The 27832-nt window shown below is 44.0% G+C and overlaps 1 protein-coding gene across 1 annotated transcript; it reads right to left on the bottom strand.

The window, feature by feature from the left end:
- Nucleotides 1–3270: 3270 nt before the first annotated feature.
- On the bottom strand, nt 3271–26128 carry bcl2l11 (BCL2 like 11). The gene is made up of 4 exons (XM_062400855.1): nt 25835–26128; nt 23198–23634; nt 19104–19219; nt 3271–8938 (listed from the first exon to the last, which is right to left on the bottom strand). Exons 1-4 carry the CDS (start codon nt 25849–25851, stop codon nt 8774–8776), a joined length of 735 nt encoding a protein of 244 aa, XP_062256839.1. The 5' UTR covers nt 25852–26128; the 3' UTR covers nt 3271–8773.
- Between the last annotated feature and the right edge of the window lie 1704 nt (nt 26129–27832).

The raw sequence follows: 27832 nt of genomic DNA, 5'->3' as shown, positions 1-27832 counted from the left end.
CAGCGGTCTGGTTGAGTTGGCCGTGTTTCCTCCGCTGTGGCTCGGTTGTGGTTTGTCTCCTCTTCAGCTTGGACTAGTCGAGTTGACTCTGGAGCTTCTGGCTCGATTTGCCTCGGTGAGTCCAGCGCCGAGCGTCGGCTCTGAGCTGCATCTCCTGCTTCAGTGCGGCTGATGTAACACTGAGCCAAAGCGCTGCAACTCCACGGTGCTGCTCATGGAGATGCTTTGATAGAGACGGGCTCACACACTGTACGTGCATGGACACACACACGCACAGAGGAAAACCCTCCCTGCATGAGAGCCGCGGCCTTTTGAAGAAAAAGAAGAGGAACTGTCTTTTTGCTGCAGCACTAATCAAAGGGACACAGTGTATCATGGGAAGTGCTCGACATTTTAATGAGGGAATGTGAATAATATGTACCAGGGTCACATGATGTAAGCTTCCGTGTAAAGAAATGTGCCACGGATGAAATACTGCAGGAGAAATGCAAATAGGCAGCTGCCTTCCAAACTGCTCACTGCAGATTTCTCAAGCATTAAGCAACATCTTGTTTTGTTTTTTTTGCAGCGTGTGTGTGCATGTGTGTGTTGAGGAGGACGATGTGTGGATTTATCACATTAACACAGAGGTTCTGTGGACGAGGCCCAAGACAGGGAAATCACAACTTCCTTAAAATCAAACCCTGCTGTTCACCTAAGGTTTTTAAAGCAGCTCTTATTTCTCCCTCTCTCTCTTTTTTACCATATTTTTTGACCACAATGCCAAATATATAGCGTGACTACACACTGTAGCTGTGTTATCTCATATTGTTTCATGGGTGTAGAACTAGAAAGTTATGTTATATCAGGCTGTGGACTCATACTCATACTGTGCTCACACTGTTGACTTGTCATTAGAGCTATGACTCAAATTTGTCTCGTCTTACTTCTGCTCTCTGTTCAGATTTTTGGGGATTGAATTTGTAAAATCATAGCAGAGTGTCAGCAGGGTCCTATACACATCCACCGAGGAGGTTGTGTGTTCAAAAGCCCCTGCTGGAGGTCCAAATAGATCCAAATAGAAATAAAGATCAAGTATTTAAATGTAGTTTCATGGGGAAGCCTCTTTATAGGAGCCGTATAATTTCAGGTTTTGACTTGTAATAGATTATCTTTAACGTTTGACTTAAGCATCGTAATATGTCTTCCAGCTCAGGAGGCTCAACACACACACACACACACACACACACACAAAAGACAACAGTTAATAGAGGAAGAGAATCGAGTGGAGGTCTCTGACCACAGCATCCTGAATATGTTTTCCTTTTGGCCCCTGACAAAGCAAACACAGCCGACGGAGCCCAGAGACACACACACACACACACAGAGAGCCTGAGAGGAAACTACAGTACGTCCACACCTGGTTCCTGCTGTGTGTCACTGAGGTGTGTGCTGCAGCCAAACCACTGAAAACCACAAAGTGCGACCATGTTTAAAAGTGCACCGCGTGTGATCACGTCCCATGTTTTTACTGTCAGTAGCATTAACATGTGTCTCTTGTACTTAAACAAAGACTTCTTGTCGCACCTCGTTAAATTGTTTTATCTTAATTGCCCCAAAGTGCTTTCATTTCATTAAGTGCACTTTAATTTAGGAACATGAAACGTCGAAGAATAAAACAGAGAAATATCTTTACACTACATTTTGACCCTGTTCCTATTTAAGACAGGACATCAGGTTGAGTTAGTGAAGACACAGATTTGAAGTTGCCTTGGTGTGGAAGCTGTGGCATCAGAGTAAAACCAGGTCAGTTTAATGAACCTTTAACCAAAGGAGCTAATTATCTTGCAAAGTGAGAGTTGGTGGGTGTTTGTGTGGAGGCTCCTTCAGAGAGTCCAGATGATCACAACCCCATTACACCAATTAAGCTTTTATAATCACCATATAAACCTAAATAAAATATTTATGACAAACTAAGATGTATAATAGAAGTTCTCATTGATGTATTTGTCCAAAAACATGAATACTCTTGTGTTTGTTCCTCTAAATATTTGTACGTAATCAAATTCAACCTGCTGCAGAAAGTAGAAATAGTCTTTTGTTCTCTCACCTTAAAACCACAAAGGGTTTAAACAGTAACTTCTCTTTCTCTGCAGGTTGGAGGAATCCACCCGGCCGGACTGCTGCTGTGACTCATGCACACGTGTGTCAGTATGTGTGTGTATGTGTGTGTTTGTGTGTGTCTTAGTGTCTGTGTGTGAATGTAGGAGGCCTTTATGCGCATGAACGCTTCTTTTTTTTTTTATGCGTGTGTGTTAATGAGTTGTATGAATGTGTGTGTGTGTGCGTGGAAGACATATAATTATCTGAGCTTGTGTTTGTGCCAAGCTGTGGAAGGCACCGTACTTTCCGTGTCCTGCAGATGAGCACACACACAGACACACACAGGCACACACACACGCACACACATACGCACGCACACACACACACACCATAAGAGGACAAGGGAAAGAAAATAACAAGCGAGTCAGCTTCAGACAGTTCAGACAAGTATACTGAAAAAAACGTTGTCCTCATTTCACCTTAATTAACTTTAATGCCAACAAAGTACAGTGACCTGAGGTGAACTGAAGAGGCTGGTGATGGATCGAGCAGGTTTCACAGAAAAATGTCAAATTAGTCGACAGTTTATCAACATTTATTTCCCTTTAACTTGTTTAACAGGAAATTCTCAGAAAGAAAACCGAGGACGTGCAGTTTTATGGTTTACTGGACATTTGCTTTGTCCTGTCTTTGTGTAAATAGGCTCAATGCTCTATCACTCTGAGATTTAAAAGAATTAGGACATAACATTAAGTCTTATAACAATATTCACAATATATGAATACTACACTGAAGTAATTATTCCTCCTCGTCAGTGTAAGATTCTCACTATGCTTCTGTTGCAGCGCAGTGTGGAAACACACAGAGGGAGGACATGAATATTTAATGTTATGCAGAAAATATGCGATTTAAAATTCAGTTCTCTGGGGTTTTAAGAAATCCACGACATGGGATGGAGCTGAGAGAGGTACAACTAAGTAAGCTACCATTACATTTGTTTTATTTAAAATATATGTATTTTATAGATTGAATATGTGATTTTTCACAGAAATCTTAATTTGTAAAGATGCAGCAGTGAAAATATTGAAGATAAATAACTTAAGTAAAATGCCTCAAAGTGTTAATTCACTTGCACAGAACTTGCCTCAGTGACTGAACTAAATAATAAAGCACTCGCGCACATTCATGTAAAAAGATGAAAAGGCTTTATTTAAAGCAATAACAGCATTTGAAAGAAATTTAAAACATAATTACAAATATGTTCAACGTACATAACAGTACAGAAACCCCAACCCCCCCCCAAAAAAGAATACAAAATTGCTACATTTGTACTGGGTCATTTGGAGTCATTGAGTTTGTTATATCTGTACACACATGCTCTAGCAGATGCATTTCTGTACAGCACTGCAGAAGCACGACACACCACAGGCCCCGGTTCATACCAGACATCACCAGGCATTCACAAGTGGGTGATCGGATCTCCCTTCCCAGTTCTTAATGCATTGTTGTTTTTAACCGGAAGGAGGAAACAATTATCCCCCGTGCCTGGTCTGTCGGAAAATACACAAAAAGAAAGAATAAGAAATCAAAACACTACAGAGTGGGTCTGTTCATCCGAGCGAAGCAGGTCAGCCACCATCTTTGACACTTTTATCTCTGTGAGCTTTCTGAAATTTTTAAGACTCTGTGGACAAAACCAGCTTCTGCGAACTTCTGTTTACGCGAATGACGTGAATAAACCAGGCCGTCCTTCAAACTAGCCCCAGAGTGAAAGACATTAAATACCAAAGCTCACTCTCCTCGGAAGGATTCTCCTGTTCCATTGATCCTACACAGCTCACAACAAACAGGAATCCGCAGCACGACTCATCAAAGCGGCTCCAGCTTTAAATGCGTGAGCTTCACACTGTGACTGTTTCTGTCCCCGAACGAATACTAAAGTCAGACGGAGAATCAGCACATCAGCAGGTTTCCATATCAGTTTCAGAAGACGGCAATTCATCTTTCGGTTTCCTCCCTGCCATGCTCTCCTCTCGCTCTCCTCTCGCTCTCCTCTCGCTGTAATACAGTACTTCAAAAATGAGGTCTTAGGTTTCACATGGCACAATATCACGAACATGCAGCAGTCAGCGCTCCCAGCTTCACAGCCACAGGAAGAGAAGGATTAAGGACACAAGAAGTTCAGTTTAAGTTTAACCCTTTTAACAGTCTAACTTTTTGTCGTTACCTCGACGTTTGTTGGCAACCAATAGAACTGGCTCTACTCGCAAGGGCAGCTTCTGTGAATGGGAAGTGAATTGATTATAAATAAAAGCTACTCCTAAAACCAATTGACAGCCATGGGCAGATTATGAGATGACAGGTTCAAGGACACAGATATGATCAAATATGCCACCGCTCCATATTAACAGGATCAAGACCAAAGAGCCGCTGTTCATGGTCAATTCTCATCTCTTTGTGTTTCCTCGACTCGTCATCATCCTCGGTTTGAATCCCTTTGTGGACGTTTAGCGTCTCTTTGTGGATTTTAGAGGCCATTTGTGATCGCATGATTTCAAATGATATTTGTTATTGCCAATCAGATTCTTTGGCTTTGGCGCTATAGTCAGTTGGGGCCCTTGGACGTCTAATCCATCTTTTAAGAATGGAAACGTCACGATTTCTGTCCTCAACACTATTTCTCCAGGAGCAGTAACATCAGAGGTGGATCAGTGTGGAGGATTTCTGGATTTTTCTTTGACACGTCATGCACGCAGCTGGACAGAGAACCTGATGCAATGCAGGAAGTTTGAAAGGGAAGCTTCGAAGCTGAGCAGCTGATTTAACCATTAAAACGTGTGATTGCAGATCTTGGCTGATGTATTGAGAGTTTAAGGAACTATGAAAGTCAGATCACACTTAATCGGTTAGGAATTGGAGTTGACAGAACTGTGCAAACATCCAAGATGACTCATGGACTTTGGTTATGGAATGTTTTACAACAAACGTCGGCTGCTGCTCTGATTTGCTGCCGGTCTGGAGGACCTCCCATTAATTCAACACACGTAACACAAATAACAACCGACACTTTCATTTGAATCGGATTAAGTCCGACTGAGGAGTAAAGCTTTTAAATGCATCAAGTAGGATTCCTGAAAATCTCCTTATTCAGATCTCGGTCAAATTGCCTTAAAGGACGTTTCAGTGACAGTTGATCTCACCAAACATAAAACAAATTGCATTTCCATTTTTATTCCAGTCAAACTGCACCTGATGTGATTTTGTGATTAACTGATACAGATCAAAACAACAGAATATTTCACTGGTACCATCAACAACAGCCCAAAAAATAAAAAACCTGGTAGTTTTATATAAATCTCTGTGGTCTCTCTCATCACTGGACCTTTAAGGCAAAACAGAGCAGTACCTGTGGGAATCATGGGGGGGGGGGGGGGGGGGGGCAGTGTAGCCAATAGCTCATGCAAGAGGATCCCGTGAGTGAGAAATGTCGACGTTGCCAGAACCTTACAAGTTGGTAAGAAACCACATTAGTCATGTGACCATCGACAAATTTGTTGTTGCAGGAACGTTCCATTCTGCAGTGCCCTCTAGTGGCCATAAGCAAGTTGAAAGTGACGGATCTCTTAACGTACATGAACGCAGGATAAATGATTCTTTAAAATATGTTTGTTCTCGGGGCCAGAGGAGATCACATTAAAGATTAACACTTTATCTCAATTGTGTAATTTTACGAGTCGGCTTCCTCACTTACGTGAAAAAGACAAAACATACGACACACGTAGGATCTCTTGATGACATAAGGTGCTTAGGTCAAATCTCTCTTGCATAAGTCTTGTTCAGGTCAATGACACATCTTAAACGGCATTTCATATTTTGGATTTTGGCCTTTAACAGTTTTCAGACTTTCACAATCTGTTGATTGAATCAGCTGTAACTCCTAATAACCATTTTAGTAATCAGAAACCAAGACCTTATTAATAAAATCCCCATGACTGATATCTTTTCATATATACAAAGAAAAGAAAAAGTACTATCAGTGTTTGTTGTTACTGTTAGATAACCAGGCAGTAACAAAACCCTCTGTGACCCTGTTATCCAGTGTTTGGTTTCTGTCCAGAAATCTCTCTTGTGAGTGTTTAATGACCTGGCAGGCGTGAGGAGACTTGGCCTGCTTCTGACTCACTGTGCTAATAAACGGATAACATGACCTTGTCAACAAACCAGTACACGCCTGCTACACTCAGTGCAGCCACTAATGACAAATCCAGAGACTGAGACTGGTAACGGGAACAGGACTGGTTCGGTCACTTAATGTGGAAGATGTTGAAATGATGTCAAATGAAGGTTTGTAAACGCAGAGGGGCGGGACATGAGTAAACGTGACCTTGAGTCATGACACAATTAAACACTTTAAAAGGATTTAAACGGTTTAAAATAGCATCACTGTATTAATGAGTGAAGTAATCTTTTCTTGCTTTGGATTATCAAGGTGCCAAATCTTTGTTTAGACGCCAAACACAACCAGAGCAAAGAAAGTGAAGCCCCTGAATGTTTGTTTGGGACTTTGTACAAATCAACACACACAATGGATCTGGTGATGAAAGTGGTTTGGAAATTCTCAGAAATCTTCTCAGTCTTTTAGACTTCAGTGAGGGGGGGGGGGGGGGGGGCTGGTAATGTGCCAAATGGCTCTAGTGGTTTCAGAAACAGGGGCTCGTCTGTGCAGAGGAAGACTGGTATCAGATACTCTACGGTTGGTATTTACAGAGTAACTGCTCGTGATGTCTGTTGTGCACGAAATGCTGGTGAATAAGTCGTGTTCATGAAAAAACATTAATAAAACTATTCATGTATCAATTTTCCAACTGTGCATGTTCAGAAAACTAATTTCAGGCAAATCTGCTTTCTCAATTCATGTACCTTTGAAGGAATACAAACTTAGTTTAGGTAAAATATTTACAGTAGCATTCAAACATTTCATTTCTGGGGAAAGATGGACAATATTAACATGTACTGATCAGTCCAGGGTTTGTTTGTTTTCCCTTATTTCGTTATTTAATGTCCCAAATATCGTTTTTTTGCTAGAAAAAAAGAACACATTTCCTGGGGCTGAAAACACTGATGAACAGTTGACAGTGCGAGCATAACACAATATTTAATGGTAGCTAAACAACTAAAAAGACACTGTGATTGAGATGTTGGATTGAGATGATGGATACAAAAGCGTCGGCCCAGTCGGTTCCCACACAGCACTGCACGAAAAGAGGAATGTGTTTCAGCTAGTGTCGCTGCAAATTTCGGTGGAATTTCAGGTTAACGGCTGTTCACAGGAATCTGCAGGAAGCACAGACGACTGACAGGAACTGACGGGAACTGATGGGAAGTGACACGGGGTTTGGCAGGTTTGCAAAACGACCAGAAACTGGAACCCTGCGTCACTTCCCGTCAGTTCCTGGCAGTTGTCTGGCACACCAGGCTTAAAATAAAATAGAAAATTTGAAATTGTAGCTTATATAGATTTCCCTTATGTAAGTAAGTCTGCTATAATGGATTCCATTGGATACCATGAGCAAAGGTCAATGCTATGACATGTTTTTTGAAACAGTGTTATTTATTTCAACATTATCCCGTCGAGCTCGTCCAAGATCACATGTTGGAATAGAGAGAGCAGCTCCAGTTTTCTAAGAGAAGTCTTTCTGCTGACACCAAAACACTGACCCTCATAATGAATCTACAGTCTCCAGTAACTGCAGTGCTTTTGGTAAAGACTTACTAAGAATTCATATTATATATCAATTCATAATGTATATATATAATGTATATATTAATATACAAATGATTAGTATATTTATTATTATTATTAATATTCATATTGTGTGGGAGGGGTCACCCACGTGTGTATTATAATGACCCATAGTGACCAATAGCAACATATCTACCAGCCAATCACAAGTGACTTTTCCATTTCACAGGTCTGTGGTTTCATCCAAAGGGGAAGGTAGATAAGTTCTCACTCCCATAGCCCCCCAACTGCTCTGCCGGGGGGGTATGTTTCGGGCGAACGCAGAATTTGCATCCTGTAAACAGGCACTAACTGCCGGGAATTATGGGAGTTTTCAGGCGCAATATTTATCTTTTCGTGCAGTGTGCAGGTAACAGGTCTGTTGCATCCTGGGTACTTATGTGACAAGAGGTTTTCCCTGCCTAAACATTTTCCAAGGTAATATTCAGTTATCAGGACCCATGCACTTTAACAACCCCGGGTCTTCAGAGTTGATCTCCCTGTGAACACAGTCTCTATACAAACAGAAGAAGAGCTTACAGTAATCTACATAAAAAGAATAAAGGAAACTGTACAAGGCACAGTGGAATGTCCGCAGGCGTCGTTTTGCAGAGAGGCATATTTAGATGACAGGAGGAGAGGAGTGCAAATTCCAGGCTCTTTGGTTGCATCGCGAGGCCTCAGAGGCCGTGAAGGAAAAACACAGGCGTATTACAGAGTTCCACAAAGGTGTTCAAACGTGATCTGCATCAAAATTCAAAGTCCCCCCCATCAGTTGGAACAGAAAAGCACAGAGAGTAAAAAAAAAAATCTGGTCACCCCCAACGCAAGGAAGATTTAAGATGCGATATATCCAAAAACACAAATATATTCCTAAAAAGGTTACGTCTGCTGGGTGTTTTCCAGAGGCTAAACCTGAGCGTGGTCCTGGAGGTTCGTGCTGCCTCGCATGTAGATGAGCCGTCCGATCACGAGGAGCAGGAGGCCCATGCACAGCAGCAGAGTGGGCTCCTGCTGGACCTGCGGCAGCTGGTTCGGATGGATGACCACATGTCCGAGTCCGCCTGCCCCCCCCTGCAACACAAGGAAGAGAGAAAACAACAGACACAGCATTAACCAGAGGAATAAACAACATCTGCACAAGAAAGTTATCGCAGCTTTCCACCAAGATCCATGGAAATCGGTCCGGTAGTTTTAGCCTAATTTTGCTTACAAACAATCCAACCAATAAACAAATGTTTATTCTTTTATTATATTCTAATGGGCGGCTTCAAACAGAGTTCAGATAAAGTTATCTTATCTTATTTGGCAAACGTAACACTGTTTACGATTTTAAGTGTTGGCTCCTGTGGCCGAACGTTCCCAAAGTATTCCTGTGGTTAATGGTCAAAAAGAACTGTGAAAGTTCTCAAACGTCAGCTGAGCCACTTCATGCAAAACATCCACGGGTTAAAATCCTGCTCATGTTCACCCATCATTTGCATCAAGGTTTTGCATGGCGTGTTCTCGTTTTCACAGAGTGTGCTGTGACATACCATCAAATGTTCAGGTAAACACTGCGGGGTAACAGAGGATCCCTTGATGATTTAAAATCAAAGGACACACGCGTGCATGCTGTGTGTTTACGTCCACAGGAAGCAGGTAAGTACAGTTTTCAACATCCTGCCGCAACTCTGCTGCATCGCCAGGTGTGTCTCAATGCATATGTTGTGTGTTTATCTGCATGTGTTGTGTGCTGCTACAGGGCTTCCGATATTCGACCGCACAACTGTTACAGCTTCTACATTAACAAGCTTAACTCAAGAAAGTGCCCATTAATGCAAAGGCCATGTATCTTTAAAATAACCTTAAATGTGTCATGGGGCCAAAAGCATTTACATTTTAATGAGGAGTAAAATAACAGGAGAAAGAAACTCTGTTTAATGAAAGGTGCTGTCTCTGCTGGAGGGATGTGGTCTAATGATGTTTGAGATTTAAAGGTGTGGGTCAGTAATTTAGCATTTCACATCCATAAAGAAGAAGCTGCAAGTTTCAACATTGGATCCTACACTTCTTATATTGTAGCTGTGAAATATTTGATGTTTGATGTTGACTTTGGACATTTTGCAACATCTCCGATCTCCAGTGATCTTTGGGTTGTCTGAGTACACCTTTAAAACATGTCTGATAAGGGACAAAGAGGAGAAATGACCCTGGATCTATATCAACACATTCAGGTTCAACTGTTTCTGGTTTGATTCACTCTGGATTGTTCCAGGTCTGATTAGGAACATCCAGCAACAAGATCAAATCCTGACCCTTGTGTTCTAGTCCTCTGGTTCTTCTTCCATGAAACATTTCATCGTCTTCAAGTAGAGAATTGAATCAATGACTTAAACAAGCGTTTTCTTTTATTCTTACTATCCCTGCAGTCGACAGCCTGGTGCTTGAGCCTCGGACCGTCACTCCAGCACCTGTCCACAAAGGAGAAAGGACATTTCCCCTGGATGGATGCCCACCAGGAAAACAACTCATTTCAAGCCCCAGTTACGTCACATATCCTCAGTATTGATTCCAGTTCAAGCGGAGGATTCTTCTCATTTAATTGAAAACCCGACCCAGTTGGCTGCCAGCAGAAAGTCTGCCGCTGTCCGCTGAGAAATCTGTGTGAATGTGAAGCTTTGAAAAAAAGATTCCTCCCTCAGCTGCTGTTTGCTCGGCTAATAAATAAAACTTTATAACACTCAGGCCGAAAGCGCTTACAAGAATAACTTTGGCATTTACAAGAGTAGGAATCAGTTTTTTTCCGGTGGGAGATGATGTCCTGTTTTGGCATGAAGCCCTTCACATACACACCAGCCGGATGGACTGTACAATACCAGCCAGACACTGGCGCAGAATAAGCCCCGGGGCGAGACGGCACGCTGAAAAACAGGATCTTTATGGATGAGAGAGAGACAGAAAGAGGGAGGGAGGGAGAGAGGGAGAGAGGGATATCAAAGCTATGTGGTTTGGTGGTTTGATTCGAAAAGCGAGCCAGAAGCCACATGTAACCTCTGAATGCCGGAGGAGGAAACAGGTGAGGGAAAGGCTAGTCAACCCTGCGGTGAATCATTGTGTGATTCAAATTGGGCTTCGGACTCACAAGGTCCCACCAACAGGTCAGGGCTGACCTAGGATCTGCCAGAAGACTGATTTAAACCAGACTGGACTCTGGTTTCCTGCACAGAACAGCTTTAACAAGCCGACCAGATGCACGATCACACCAGTCACGAGCTGGTTTCATACACAGGTCACCAGAAAATCTCTCAAACCACTACTGGATAAATTACCATTACAGGTTCTGGCATTCAAGTTCCACCTCTGGGAAAATAACACTTTGGTGATCGCTTTACTTCTTATCAAGTGGCATTATCAGTTTAAAAGTTCAGTTTGTTCATTAATGAACAAATACCTGCAAGCTAATGACAGTTGTGTACAGTTAACATGTTAAATAAATCATTATCATATAAATGTTTTCACACAAGCACATGTAGGGCCCAGGGCAGCTAGCTTCATTAGCTTTTAAATTTTTAGGGTTAGAGTTTTAAATTAAATCCACCGTAACAAGTAACAAACCCATTTTTTCTGCCAACTAAAAAATTGGCACAAATACTGCAATTTCTGGAAAAACACTTAATTCTGGTTTAGACGTGTGTTTTTCTTATTCTTCTTTTATAAGATTTCCTCTCCAGTAACTATTACCTTATGGACTTTCTGACTCTGGTCAACGTTTGAGGTGAGACACCGATGAAGGAAGTTGCTGAGCGAGCAGCAGAGACTAATTTCTCTGCAGCCCCAAAAACTGAGCCTTTATTTTCCCTGAATGTCGTCAAGGGACTGTTGTTGTGTTTGGCCGCGACGCGAAGAGCGAACTCTCCAAACACTGAATTGTGAGGGTTTGGTTTCATCCCTGCGACCTGCACATCTGCCATTTTCATAAATCACAGCTGCAGAAGAAGTAAAAACACATTAATTCAACCTCCCTCTTTCAGTTTGGCAGCACACGAGCTGCAGATTTTGTTGTGTGACATCACAGATTTGCACCTTGTCTTCGTAGTGAGAGGAAAAGTTTCAGTGAACTTTCTACAGGATTAAAGAGATCGCATTTGTCTTCATTCATTTATTTTCTCAAATAACATCATTTCTGGCCCCGAAGAGACATGATCGTACTTTTTAATGATGTGAAAACAGTGACGTTATATTATTAAAGTGAGTTTTCTCTCACAGCAGCGTGAGCTTCATATTGCACGTTAGGGACTCGTCTCTCCTCGAGGCAGCTTTGGGAGACAGACTGTGGTTTGGAAGTTGGCAGCGTGTCGGTGCTCTCTCCTCACCTCATGAACCGCCGTAATGATCTGATCTGTCAGGATGGTCTGCAGTAAAACTCAATGAGGGCAGGGAGTCGGGACCACACCGGCAAATCCATACGCGTCTCAAGATACTAAGCAAACTGACTGAAAGCTTGTTTCACTATAACCTCTTCAATTTGTTAAAGGATTGCTGTCTAGATACCTTTTATTTGACACCTGTTATTATTAAACATTTGTAAATTATTGCAAAGAGCAGGGATTTTTAAACTCCATCTTATCCATTACAACCACAGTCTAAGCGTTACTGGACCAACTGGGATTCACAGCACTTAAGATATGTAACAATTCCAGATAAGGAGGAGTACCAAACCCATCTGTTAAACATGTTGATCTCCATCCACATTATATTCTGTTAAATGATAAATGGATTGATTTGATCCATCACTTATCAAGTCTTCAACTAAAGGCCCCTTCTATAGGGACTCTTTGGGGTCATTTACAGGGGAATCGAACCACCAACCTTCTGGCAAGCTGCGCTTCCTCCTGAGGCACAGCTGCATGCCCGTCCACAGTTGTGGTTGTGACTCATCTTTCACACCTCCTGCTAATGAAAGTGCAGGAGAAACTGTGAATCGTGACAGAACCGGAGGATGTGGTGCAGCTGGGACGTTCGTGGTTGAACCAAACTGAAGCATTTACATGTGATCAGTGTCAAACCAGATCAAGAGCCATCGTGTCATCATCCTACATTTCCTCCTGAGGACTGATATCACCCTCATGTCGGTGCTCGATCCTGAAGGCTGCTATCTTAGATTAAGATAAAGGAAAGGAAAACAACCGGCCTTGCTCTGCCCAAAGTTTAAACAAATAAAAGCTACCAGCTCCAGTAGTGTGTCGTAAAGTCACAAGCAGCGATGCCAAAAGGGTTACGGTAGACCAAGTGTTGGTGGGAACACAAATAATTGCCTGGGATTAGAAACCCCACAGGCAGATAAGGGGGCTGGTCTGTTATTTGGGGGATTGGTTGTATTTCACAGTCGGGATGAGGGGTTTGATTTCTCTGCAACGAGGAGCAGAGGAACGGCTCAGCTGACAAACTGCAGCTCGAGAGTCTGACATGGAGCCAGAGCCGGCCTCACCAAACACTCTGGGCTTTAAACTTTGTACCTACGGATTACAGAAAAGGAAAACACACACACACACACACACACACACACACACACACACACACACACACACAGAGGCATACACTTGTGGCTCCTCTAATAGTTTCCTCATTTGAACTCTTACCTCACATAACCCCTATCATCATCTGAAAATAGAAAAACCTGTCGCCACAACCCATTTTCCTACTCTCCCTGCAACTCCACGGGCAGGAGTCCATCTCTCGTGTACAAACACAAACACACAGACACACACACACACACAGAGTGACATTGTAGTACATGCACTTACACATATCTACGACACAAGACAAACCCAAGCAGGGCATCGTCCACATGAACTAACTCGATAACTCATCAAGCACACAACCAGTGAGTCGTTGTGTCAGCGAACCAATGAGGCAACCACACAACCTTTCATTCAGAGATGATACAACCGCTAACTGCATGTTGTAATCACTACAGATTGTTTAAACACATTTTCCAAACCACACACTGTTTTATATTGGCAGCCATTGGTTTCCCTTCGCTTAAGATTAAACATGAAGGTCATATAAAACAAGTGATTTGCATTCATGCACGACAAAGACAATCAAAGAAAAGGACTTGTGCATTTTGCTAGAAGCAAGGTCCAGGTCCAGGGGGTCTGAAGTTCCCATCGGCTCTTCAATGAATGTATCATCTTTTCAAAGGAATCCGTGATTTAAGTGGCACCTCAATGAATTATCTCATTATCTCAAGTGAAGTGAAGGCTGGAGAGCTTTGCACAGAACATCCACCTTCCCTCTCACATATTTTTCCAGTTGTGTTTGGAAACTGATGCTGTTTCTGCTGGAGACTTTGGGAAAAGACACATTTGAGTTGGGTTTGTTTCTCGTCTTCTCGTCTTTTTCTTTTCACAGTGGAAACATTGAGTCAGCCCGTTCCAAGAAGCTCATGTGACTTTGTTTGGTTACCACAGCTTACTATGCTGCCACTCAAAAATAGCTCAGAAAGGCCCGAAACACACACACAAGTCTGCACAGCTATCATTGTTAGGACAAGGCACTGACTTCCATTCATTGTGGAGAGCCAAACGAAAACAGTTTCCCTAAAACCTTCACCAGGACCTCAGAGGTGACTCTTCTATCTTAGTGACAATCGTGTTTACATGTAAACATCAGTTTACACACGATCCTTTACATCTCACACGACAATTCAACACCACTACACAATAGACTGACGGGGTCCATCCTGCGTCATCTCCAGCCCCGTCTCCTCTCACGGTTAGGTTCTGTGGAGGGACGGACCGGTTACATTAAGGATCAGATTTATGATAAATTGTGGAGGTTATGACATCGCTTCATTCATTCCTGTTCTATGAAGTATGTGATCACGTGTAGTTTCTCTTCAGCCTTGGCAGAGGCGTGACAGACACTCAGCTGAACGTCAGGTTTTAAACGAGGAGCTTCTTGCATGGAAAGTGAAGGAGTGATAAACTGTCTCTCTCCCGCTCTTTGTCTTTCACATTCACTCGATCACACACAAACAAAACACAAGCAGCCGGTGACAAGTGACCGGTCCACAGTGTCCCTCAGCGTTATTTCTGTCTGCAGGACAAAGGGGTTTACCTCACAGTCAATGAGTGTGTTGGAGTTAGTTTGAGTGTGTGTGTATGTGTATGTGTATGTGTATGTGTATGTGTATGTGTATGTATGTGTGTGTGTGTCTGTGTTTTGGCAGGATAATTAGACCTTGTGCTTTGCTCTCTGAGTTGTTTAACCATAGGGCTGAGCCATAATGGATCTACACTGTCACGGACACTAGACTGTCACACCACATGCACACACATGGTCTCACGCACACACACACACACACACACACACACACACACACACACACACACACACCACTGAGCAGGTTTACAGATGTTGGAAAACAAACACGCACACATAATCACGCACATATTGTGTAAATGTTTAACCGAGAGAGAACGACAGAGAGAGAGAGAGAGGACAAAGGAGAGCGAGTCAGAGGGAAGACGACTGAAAAACAAATGATTACTCATCATTATATCAGTGAATAAACCCATTTTCATGAAAGTGAATCACTTCGATACTGTTTCCGTGTAAAAGTCTCTCTTATATAAGTGGTTTACTAATTTCTCAGGAATTAAAAAGCGTGTGAGCTGTTGGTGAGTGACTGTCTCTCAGGTAGCATGAGTCATTTCATAGCCTGAGGTGATGCAGCTCTGCGTCTTGGCAGATGCCTTCAGGCAGCCAGACTGAATAAAGCTCTTTTGTCAACACGGGCAGCTCCGTGTTTAACTCTGCTGGGGGTGAACCGTTGGTGATAATGTGAGAACTTGTCAGAAAGTGCCCTCTAAGCCCTGGGATAAATTAACTGTTAATACAAAACAAATCTTATGTCACAATATCATAGTTGATATGAGAAAGGCAAAGTCCGGAGAACATCCGTACCCAGCTGTCGGCTGAAGATATTAGGACCATGGCGGCTCTAAAGGAAGCGTTAATCAAAGATCTCCACAGTTATGAGGATTCTTCATGAATCTAACGGACAAATTTCATGGCAGCAGTTTCAAACATTTGAATAAAAAAGGAAATCTCACTGTGGAGCTGGAGGAAAAGTCAGGACACAAAGTTCTCTCTAAATGTGCAGGTTTCTAGAGAAGGGTGGATCATGGGTCTACGCTCCGGGCCGAGCTGATCCGGGGGCAGCTACACCGAGAAGTCGCCGCAGAGCCGGATAAGATTCAAGATGATTCATCCCTCCTGCTGGGCCTGGGTTTCATGCCAGCGTGAAGAACACGGCATTGTCGAGAATATTTTCCAACAAGGCCGTAAAAAAAAAAACCGACTCGTCTGTTTGTGCAAACTGTTCTCAGGGGGCTTTGCATAGTGACTGCCAGCGAGTTGGACAGAAGCCTGCCATGCAAAGGACCTGGAGGATCAGATGGAATCGTGGATGTTTTTTTAAGCAGGGAGGAGATCGGAGGATGAGGCATTTCCTGTCCTCACACACACGATCACAGACCTCCGCACTTAAACCTGATGATTTGTTATTACGTGGTAGAAATTGAAGACTTTTCCTGTCCTCCTGGGATCGTAGGTTGGATCCAAACTTGATAACAACGCTTTGCATTGACCGCAGTGCCAAGTCATCGCTTCAGCCCGGACAGGAAGCTCATGGTGCGTCACTGTTTCCAAATTCTCTGCTCGTCGAGACTAACAAATGATTTCAGTTTACCTCGCTCAGAAACTCTGGAGTCGTGTGTGTGAGAGTGTAGCAATGCTTTTGAAAATAAAATGCATTAATGTGGAAGCAGCCTTAAGATTCAATCAGTGAAGTGGCCTGTAGTTTATCAGGGGGATGATTGTTCAATCTCAGCAGAACAACTGACAGTGAAAGTATTCGTCCCTCTTGTGTTCCTCTCAGCGTGATGACTAAGTATCTGAAGAACCTGAAAATCGTCTTGTGTTGTTGGAGCTGCGTGAAGTCACTTCTCAGAAACACCTGGTGAGAGAACAGGGAACCAGCCTCCACGTTCCTCTTTTCTCTGCCTCCTCATTGTTCCGCAGCTTGTGCAAACACACTTTCTGGATTATTATTCGAGGTCACAGAGGCCTCACCACCAAGACACACACTCCCTCCTCTCTCTCTCTCTCTTTCCGTCTTCCCAGGATGTGAGGGGCTGAGTCACAGCATCGACTCATCACATACTCCCAGAGCTCTGTTCTCCTCTGCAGCTCCATTCACAGGCGTCAGGGCCAGACCACCTTCACCCATGAGACTCTCTTGGCTCGTTGTGTGACCCAGCTCTAGGGAATTTCCACACAAATGAAAGGATTTGCATTCATCCTGATGTCAGTGAACCCTCTGACCCTTACACATAACGGTCCGGGAGGGGTTGATGGTATATCAGAACCTGAACGATGGCTGCATAACCCAGCTCCGTGGGTTTGAGCGCAACATGAAACCATAGGCACTTAAATAATTTCCCTTCTGGGGTTTTGTGGGTCTTTGGTTGGGGAGTGTGTGTGTGTGTTTGGGGGGGGAAACGTGAACGTTCAGCTTTGCAGCCGTTAAGCTTTTTACACCGAGGGAGAATTCGAGGCTTCTTACTGGGTCCTGTCATGCTTCTTGTTGACTTTCATTTTTTAATCCATTTCTGAGATGAGATTAGAGTGAACTCAACCCAGCACTGAGTACCCCCCGTCCCCCCCGTTCCCCCCCCCCCCCCCCGGCTTCCCAACACTCCAGTCTGCTCCTTGATAGAGTAAATAGAGCTGTGATAATGATGCAACCTGCAGAAATGATGCCAGGGAAACAGAAGCCAGGAGGAAGTGAACTCCGACTACAGCGACGCAACTTTGCAACACACCCGCTCGGACGTAGAGGTTCACATTCCCGGGGATAATGAGATTATTTCTTCAGTGAAGCAACAGTCAGACTGATGTAACTGTCACTTCCTGTCATAATCAGAGCTGATTGACTAAGCTGGAGAAACTCACCACGCTTTCAAAATAAGTACCTCACATGCTCAAATCACTGTTTCACAATGGAGCTGCATTGAGATTGTGTTTTGCTTTCACACATGAATTCTGGGAAATTGGGTCTGGACTTTGCCTTTCACAGATGATCAGTATCTCCGAAAGATCTTGATCTGTTTGAGTTATTCTTATTCTTCTGGTTTTGCATCTGCCGTGCGATAGAAACGTCATCGACACGCCCACTCGCTTCCTGCAGAAAACACTTGGTGCATCTTTGCAATCCAAAATGTTTAACAAGTCATGTCGCGATCACACAATAAACAAAAAAACTTGCTTGGAAAAAGCATCGCTCCATAGCACTACTAGTGGTGGAAACCTCCACTAGCTCTACTGGCGTCTCCATCTTTTGATTGGTGCGAGTCGTTAAAGTGGAAAATGATTTGCATTTCCTGCCTAATTAATTGAACCCAGTAACAACACATAACTCTCCTGGGCCAGTTAAAGAGCCCAGCAGTCAGAAACACCTCCGGATAATCAGCTCCTCGGCTCGAGAGCCAACAAGTAAATCAGCCAAATTACCGCTGCCGGGGAGGCTGAACAAACAGCCTCCACTTTTATAATGAGAGCAGTCAATGAGCTGCTCTGGGTCTCACCACATTTAAACACCCAATTTGTTTGTTTAAGTTTCTCCCCCGATGCTGGTGACTAGCTGAGGGCTTTGTAGAGCAGAACGAAGCTGCTTTCCTCCGGCTCTGCTGTCCAGGGGCTGGTTCCTTCTATCACACGCCTGTTTTCTTTCTTTTTTGAGATGCAGCGGTTACTCTGGCGTCTGAATTTTTTTCTGCAACTTCGGGCGCAGCTCTGCTTGGGTATTTTCTGATCAGGAGTCGATTTGTTTTTCTCACAGTGGAAATGACCAGCTGAGCATTTTCCTAATCTTCAGCAGCTTCATGCTTCGTATGAAAGTCACAGAGCCTCTGTCTTGACCCGACATTGCCTTTAATTGACTTCCTGAACTGCAGCGGATTGATAAACCCTGGTTAATCAACTTTAACAACGTAATCTCAATAATAACAAGAACACACACATATTAATTCTCTGTTTGCTAATCACTACCTCCGTCTGTCTGCAAGTCAGCACTTTGCTGGAGAGGTCTGCAGAACGTGGTCACACAAGGTTGGCCTATGTACCTTCACACCCACACACCCCCCCACACACACACAGACACACACACACACACACACTGATCACTGACCCTTAGCAGCAGGAATCTGTTATAATCATCTCCGATTCGTCGGAGCTCCTGTCCGACTGCCTCCTCCGGCATCTCCTCTGCTGCGTCTCGCATGCTAGAGGGGCGGCGAGAGCTTCCTGAAACAGAGGAGAGAACAACAGGTTGCTAAAACGGTCACGCATGTATCACATGTGGAAATGTGACATGTAACATGAACAGAAACGAAGAGGGGGGGACAAGTCTCTTTGGATGTAAACACTGCTCCTCGAAAACTGTGCACACAACTTTAAGATCTCACACAGTTCAAGTGAGATCGGTCGACTCGTCATTTGATTTTGAATCTTATGACGAACAGTAAAGAAAGGGACTGAAACCTAAACCTCCACATGGGATTCTCCTGCCACCACGTGTAAACAGGATCGTCAGGAAAATCCTTATCAAGTCAAATAAAAGCAGACGAGCAGAGTGTGATTCAGAAAGTGGTTCACAGCCCAGTGGAGTTTATTTGATGTTAGAAAAGATGCACAGACATGATGACGCAACGATAAAACCCACGGAAGAGATGTTAATCAGAGCAGGTGGGTTAAAAACAACACACACACAACTTGGAGAAACTTTATTACAACAATTGGTTGTAAATTCAGACTTAAATTGTAGAATATGGAGCAGAACATAAAAGAATATATTTTCCTTAAAATCAGTCACAATATTTCATGTGAGAAATATCGGTGTGCGTGTGAGCAAAAATACAGAATTTGTGTGTGTGTGTGTGTGTGTGAGTGTGTTTTCGTGGTTAATCTGTTATTGTCTCAGGCTGAACGACACTATGACTATGAAAGGTTCTGACCTGTCACTGATCTATGCTTATGACTCATACGCGCCATTATGAAACTTACACTTAATATTTCTGACATCCTCTAACAATGTAGACGCTGACACAGCAAAGAGCAAAGAGGCTGCGTCCTGATCAGTGGATCACGCTGCAGACCACACAGATAAAGGACGAAGAAGAAGAAGAAGAAGAAGGAGACATGCATGGACATGACAGTGGGATATAATCCAGAGCTACACGCTGGTAATCCATCAATTTGAAAACGACATGACTTCACTTCACTAGTGTTTAAAAGCAGGTTGGAGCAGATGAAGCCGTCAGGTGACAGTGATGCCGTTTGAATAAGTCATCCAAGTCGCTTCAGGGCACAAATGTTTACAGAGAGAAGGACGAGGCTGAAGACTAAAGGTGCGAATTTGTGCTCATATTCAATTATATATAAACTGATATGGACACAACAGACGTGCTCAGGGGAATCAGGTATTAGTAAGTTGGTTCTATACATTTGCTGGACTGGGTTTTTTCCTCTCAGAAGAGTGTAGTGTGTCTCACTTTGTTGAGTTGTTCCCGAACGGATAGGTGGAATAGATGCATGTATCTCTGTGTGGCTGGAATTGTTGTAACAGTCCAGACAGCCTGTTAGGTTCGGTTCAGTCTCGGCTACTTCTCTCTTCTTTCCAACAGAAGATTGTGGCTTGGGAAAGGCTGAAGAGTCTTAATTGACCCACAATGCATTAGGAATTAGACACACTTAAGACAATAATTAGTCAGCCTGGTGCAGCCGCTTAACTTGTTAGATCCAAGCCTCCGGGAAACATCTGTCTCTGTGCAGCCGGCCCCCTGAGGTTGTGTTATAATTAAACCCAGTGAATGTAAATCAGCCAAGAAGACAAGATTTGGAGTGAATGTGAAGAAACCAGAGTGTGATCGCCCTGCAGCAGGAGGAGGAGGAGGAGGAGGAGGAGGAGGAGGAGGAGGAGGAGGAGGAGGAGGAGGAGGAGGAGGAGGAGGAGGAGGACGTGTTGTGACCGGAGCTGTGATCACAGAGATCATGAAGCCGTCACAGAGACACCGAGGACAGGATGATAAACTGATCCTCCTCAAGCTCCGGCTCTTTATCATCGTCTCTAACACAAAGAGCGACCAGCAGCGGTGATAACTGAGACCGTTTTTTTGTATCGAGGACAATCATGTATGATATTTTTGTGTGTCTGTGTGTTTATCTCCTATCTCTCCTATCTGATGGATGTAGAGGATTGAATGAGAGGCGAAGGGTTTCTGTCTGCGTTGCACAAAAGAGCAGGAGGCCTATTTTGACTGCCATACACACACACATGCACATACAGACACACAAACACACACAGAGAGGTATATTTTGATTGTTGTACTTAATGAATGACATGCACACGCTTGCTGGTTTGTTTTGACTGTTATCTCGTCCGTGTGGCTGCAATAGAGAAGAATAAGCGACGCTAATCACTGCAATTATAACAGTAGGCTGCACTACAGTGAAGCTTCCAGGTGATTTAACTCAGCCTCCGGTCTTCAATTCCTGCTTACAGGCATGCACTGAACATTTTCCTGAAGTTCTCCAGAGGGGCTGTATTTCGAGAATGCAAATATTTCAGATTCTTGCACTGGACATTTTCCCGAACTTTTCCTGACGGCACCAGGGTAAAGAAGTCAGGAGGTGTCTGAATGAGTCCATGTGAGGTCATGACCTTCCTTTTATACTCTACTCAGACGCCAGCCCTCGCCTGAACGTTGCAGACATTGCCCTCTTGTTGTGAACTGAGTCTGACCCGAATAATGTCCTGCTGCTTCTTCATATGTGCAATTCAAACTCCAGAAAATGTCCAGACAAAACGGCTTAATAACTAAAAGTAGAGGCGCAGATGGTTAACGCAGAAAAGTGTTTTTCTGCATCTGAAAAACCAACTTAGTTTAAAGAATCTGAGAAAAACAAGTAGTTCAAATCTTATCAGGATGACAAAATGCTTCTCCACAGTGGAGGTGTTTTTTTCATTCACTCTGTTATTGTTTGTTTTGCCAAATCTCAAACCTCCCGGCTCCGTTTGGTTTGAAACCAGGCAACAGAAAAGACAACTGCAGCCGAAAGCCTCACCACCAGAGGCCGGAGTCTGTTTCCCTGTTAACATGTGCTCACATAAACAAGTTCACTGCAGCTCTATTTTCAATCCCTGCTGCCGGAGGTGACAGACTTGTGTGTCTCGCTTTTGTATCTGAATAAACAGCGGATATAAAAACAGGGTCAAGGCTGTGAGAGGCATCGAGTGTTCCACAAACACTCGGGTGGTTCTATCAATAGAAACTCAAACATACACAACTCAGTGTCATGTTTTATGCTAAACATTGAGGAGTTAACAAAATGAGTTAGGGTGTTTTCAGAAGTGTTGGTTGTTAAGAGAATAAAAAACATGATGTCATCAAATAATCTAAACTCCAAAAAATGGACTTTCATCACTCTCTGTTGAACTGACACTTCAACTTTTTTTACACTGCCTCAACCCTAAAGGGGAAGTGAACCAACAATTCTACACATCGCAGTCTGTTTACAGATCACAAACTGCCTTGAGACGCGCAGGGAACTTAAGCTGATGTGGAAGAAGAGGAAGAAGAAGTAGATCCAGGAGATCTCCTCCCCTGAAACTAGGTTAATATGGAGTATAGTCAGAAAACTCTATATTCCCTCATGAGTAAGATCTTCATCTTCATCTTCTGCACACAACTGTTAACATTCACCACCACCGCCCAAATCTCTGATAGAGGAAGCCCTCAGGGAACTCTTGTTTGGCTCCTGCACACCCACACACACACACCAGTGACAGCAGCAGCAAGTGAAAACAGTCACAGAAGCTTGTAGGGCTGATGCAGAACAGCAACTTTCATAAACACACACACACACACACACACACACACACAATTACAGATATTATGGAGTGTGTATTGTGTTGTTAGACACAGTTCAAATTGTAGTTTTACAACCCTCCTAAATGTGATTGTCAGGGATAATAAAAATGATTTAGAGCGTTGTTATGTTAAAGCAAACTTGAGTTGAATGTTGGAGCACAGTGATGTCTAGGTTATCGTCTCTAGAAATAAAAGGTGCTGGATAAGTAGAGCAGCCGCGTTTTTTTTTGGTACATTTTGATATTTTCCACTTAAAACTTGTCGGAGGACTTTGTAATGAGAACCACTTGTGTTCTACATGCGGTTTATTGGAGGTTAGTCATCAGTTAATCATCAAGGTGCCTGTGCTCACCAGAACGCCGCCCCAACACCCGTCCTCCTCCGTGCGCCTCAGCCATGCGCTGCAAGGCGTGGTTCATCGCCTGGCCGCTGGGGCTCGGGGTCTGCGTGGCTCTGTCAGCCGTCACCGGCCGCGGGGAGAGCGGGGAGCTCGGCAGCGAGTCGCCGTCGAAGGAGAAATATCCACTGGAGTGGCGGCGAGGGAAGGTGAATATAGACCTCTTCTGAAACACGCCGAGGCTGTCCACGGATGAACGGCCTCTGCACCGAGCCGGCGAGAGCGGCTCCCCTCCTCCTCCGCTGGAGCCGGTGTCGCTGATGCCGCTGCTGCTGCGGTTGTTCGAACGGGAGGTTTGCGCGGACGCTCCGGTGGCACCGACTCGTGGTGGATCTCCTCCGCTCTCCTCTGTGGCCGTTACTGCGGTCGGGCCATCGGACCGGTTCGGTGGTCTGTTGGATGAACAGAGCGGAGCCGTGAGCCTGGGCTTTCATCACCCTGCGGAAACAGCCGACAGCCGCGCGTGTCTGTTGCCTGTGGAGCTGCAGCGGAGCGGCTGGCGGCGCAGAGCCCGGTGCGTAAAGGACCGGACCCATTCTCAAAGGGGGGGCGCAGTGACCCTTTACGCACGGAATCCCTGTGCCAAAAATAAACTGGACAATAGGTTCGTTTTTAGAAACTTAACCCAACTCTATCTCAGCTGATACTCACAGACGCGCGGCTGTGGTGCGTGTGTAGTGTCTGATAAGTTAACGCGCAGTGGATGTGTTCCTGTTCAGCCGGTAGCTGCAGGTTTCCTGTCCACACTGACCGCCCAGTGCGTCTCCTTTGTTTGGCAGAAGCTGCTGATTGCAGCAGATTTTTTGTTTGTTTGACTTGCGGGGAGAAGAGTAATCGGGCCTGAAGGGAGAGTCTGGACTAACTTCAACTGCGTCACCACGATTCGGACAGAAAGTCACCAGTCTGGAAATGTCACTTTGAACTAAATCTACCAAAAACAAATTCTGTTGTCAAGTCCCTTTTTTTTTTTTAAAGAAAATAAAGATTCACGTCGAAAACAATGTTTTTACACATTAGTCATTTCTGATTCTGGAATCTAAACTTTACAATCAACAAAGGGGGCTTCCAAATTTCAATATTGTGTCGCTGCGCTTCCTGTTTGTCCAGACTAAACGACAGCTCCTTCCCCACTGACACTGACCTACTTCTGGGCCAAAATGACCTCGAATGTAAATCTAGTTTAAACACAAAGTCTTCATGTCAAACTTTTTACGCATCTTTGATAAAATTGGCTCTTTTTACGCACGGAGTTACCACCACACTTTAACTGGACGTGAAGCCTGTCCTCCTCCTGCAGCCCGAACAGAGGGCAACGCTTCCCCGTGAGTTTCGGTGACTGTCCGAGCGCAGGCGGGGAGCAGCGAGTCGGGGCGGGACGTGGAGAAGTGGAACCGAAACGAGCCGGCGACCACATCATCACCGAGAGGGAAGATCAGACGAAGGGAAGCAGATGAAATCAGCACCGGCGGCGCCAGAAATCTACCAAACCAGACGTTTAATCAGGTGTTCGATCAATGTCAGGCAGCACGTCTGCACCGTCACTGTGTTTGGATGAAGTAGCGGCTGTAGCTTCTGTCTCCGCGGGCGACAAAAGAGGAGTCTGATCTCAACAGGACAAAAAACTGTCGACACGATAAGGTTTCATGTCACCATTAAACCAACGATGTCACACGGACAGTGTGTGCGTGTGTGTGTGTCCTGCTTTCAACACTTGTCGCTTTCTTCCGTCAGTAACCCCAGCAGAGCACGTGCGCCATCCGCAGGACACTTCCACCGTCTCATTAACCGCTAATAAAACAGTTAGGACAAATTAGGACCATATACATTCCGCTAATTGCCCATTAAAATAAGTATAGAAATTAAAGAAAGTCCTGTTGCATGGATGTCTCGCTCCAAATGGAGAGTTGAACTAGGAGGCAGGTGAACAACGTGACCTCGATCAACAAGGGTTGTTTTTAAAATAGTGAGAAAAGTTGTCTTAACTGTTTTCCTGTCTGACTTATCGTCGTGTTGTCTACAAAGTTGTGTACAAACTTTGCGCAGCTAATAAACCGCATTTTATCCTCTGCGCCGCTGGAGACAAAGCATCTGCATCGACATGAACAACTTGTCATTTAGACCCAAACGCGGCATCAAACTGAGCAGTGGGTTATGGGATCCATTAAAGGAAATGGAGCCGGTGCGTCGCATTGACCGGCAGATCGATGCGGTAAGACACTGAAAACAACCCCGTCACACTATATCTCGTGTAATAACAGATTAATCCTCCATAAAGTGTTAAAGTGTCGCTTTAACATGCAAAAGGGTGCTTGGGATGAGAGCGCAGCGGAGCCAGTTCCATTCGGGTTAAATCGCCTTTTACGCACGAAAACAACTCGTCAGAAAAGTGACACCTCGCGTCGAGAAAGCATCGCAATGTTACAGCAGCTCCGGTGTGAACGTCCCCGTATCCACGAGAAAACACTGAAACTAAACGTGGAAAGGGAACAAACGCGTGTGTTCGTGACCTGACGCGCGCAGAAACTGGATTTTGTTTTTCGGGGCAGAAATAAAAAACAACGCACACTTGCGCGCGTCTCTGTGCCAACTCACCTGGTCGGAGGGTACATGTCAGTGACGGAGCATAACCGCTGTCAAGCTGGTAGGACCGTGTCACAACGATAATATCAGTTCGAGTCCGAATAAGATCCACAGGTCCGACCCGAGCAAAACATTCACGTCCACGAGGAAAAGAACCCAGAAGCGGCACAGTGAGATAGATCCCAGTGGTTCTGGTGGAGGCGGGATCGGTCTGATAATCCGGCTGGTCCGCGGCCCCCGTGCGAGAGAAAGTAAACAAATACAAAACTCTTTTGTCTGCTGTGAGGATGTGTCCTTCCTCCGTCTCTACGCTGCACTACAGACTCGACTATATGTGCTCTCACACTCTTATGAGGGCTCCTCCCTCCAGAGCTCCACCCACCTCCTGCTGGGTGGGGTCTCCGTGCAGCAGGACGCAGGGGTCTGTCTCCCCCTGTCTGTCGCTCGAGACTCTCGCATGCTGGCTCAAAAAGAGATGAGTGGTTCGGTAATGTCACCGTTACTGCTTTGATGATCTGATTTTGATTTGAAGTTTTACTGTTGCACTGTTCTCACATACATCAGCTGTAACATCATTGTGTTAGTCTAATGCACAACTTTGTACAGCTTCAGTTATTCATCTTTAAATCTGTATTTATATTTGGCCTCTGTTACTTTCAATCACCTGATCCTTAAAATATCTGTATTGTTAATATCTGCATTAGCACATGTTTCTTTGCAGTGGCTCTGTAGGTTCTGGTGGATCGACTTTCATCTCAGTGCAGTGAACTTATTGTTGACAGAACTTTTATTGTTCTTATCCATCTATCTATCTATCTATCAGTTTATCTATCTGTCTATCTACCTATCTATCCATCTATCCATCTATCTATCTATCTATCTATCTATCTATCTATCTATCTATCTATCTATCTATCTATCCATCCATCCATCCATCCATCTATCCATCTATCTATCTATCTATCAACTATCTATCTATCTATCCATCCATCCATCCATTCCTTCCATCCATCAATCCATCCATCTATCTATCTATCAGTTTATCTATCTATCTAGCCATCCATCTATTTATCTATCTATCTATCTATCAGTTTATCTATCTATCTATTTATCTATCTAATTGTCTATCTAGAACAACAGTAGATGTGTTTGTTCCTCGAAAGTATCTTGACTATAAATGTTGCTCTTAGCTGTTCTGTCACTTTCTTTAGAGCTGAGTATCGTTGATGATTCAATGTTTTACTTGGAGGACGTCACTGCTGACCTCAAACAAACAAGTCTCTCACACGCTGGAGGCAGGAGGACGGACACGAACACACACACTCACACACACACAGACAAAAGGGTGAGACAATCAATGTAATTTACATGTGATCAATACGGATCAATTCCTCAGTGTGGGAACATGGGAGTGAATAGCTGCAGATATCAGTAACTTGTGTTTTCTATTGATGCTTCTGCTTTGATCTCCCTCTGTGTGTATCAGGTGGTTTCTGTCTCGGTCAGTGACGGTTAACACGACGCCTCTCTGGAAAAGAAGTCATATTTAGTCCAATATAGGACATATTTAGAATTGCTGACTTGTAAGACGCCATATTGTGTGTTGAGGAAAACAGGAAGCTAAGACGGTTTCTCATTGAGGAGAAGATATTACAGCAGGAAAGGTGAAAAGAGTAATGAATATATAATCATAGCACTCATCCAACTGTCCCCTTATGTAGAGTGAAGCTGCACCGACTCATAGATAGCAGTCCTCTAGTCTAAATGGGTTTGATTTTGTCATGAAGATCTATAGATTATTGTCTATTAAATGTTAAACACAAACAGAAAGTGGTGAAAATCTCCTTAATGGAGGTTCAACAGGATGTATAAGGTGCAAACAGTTACTGAAAATTACAAATTTTTGAAAAGCCATTAAAGAGAATGGCCCATTTTGCCATAGACAACGTAACATCCACGTACCGAACATCCATAACGACCCGGGGCCTCGCTCACGTTATCCCTCCCATC

Source organism: Platichthys flesus, chromosome 12 (assembly GCF_949316205.1).
Source record: "Platichthys flesus chromosome 12, fPlaFle2.1, whole genome shotgun sequence".
NCBI classification, from domain to species: Eukaryota; Metazoa; Chordata; class Actinopteri; order Pleuronectiformes; family Pleuronectidae; genus Platichthys; species Platichthys flesus.
Note: the sequence above shows the minus strand (reverse complement) of the source record. Positions and strands in the feature narration are given on the sequence as shown.

Excerpts from the sequence above, each read along its gene's own strand:
- bcl2l11 (XM_062400855.1), bottom strand. Across the intron at positions 19,220-23,197 it reads GGTGTTGGGGCGGCGTTCTG|GAAGCTCTCGCCGCCCCTCT; the intron begins GTGAGCACAGGC and ends CCTCTGTTTCAG. Across the intron at positions 8,939-19,103 it reads ACAGATTCCTGCTGCTAAGG|GGGGGGGCAGGCGGACTCGG; the intron begins GTCAGTGATCAG and ends CTTGTGTTGCAG.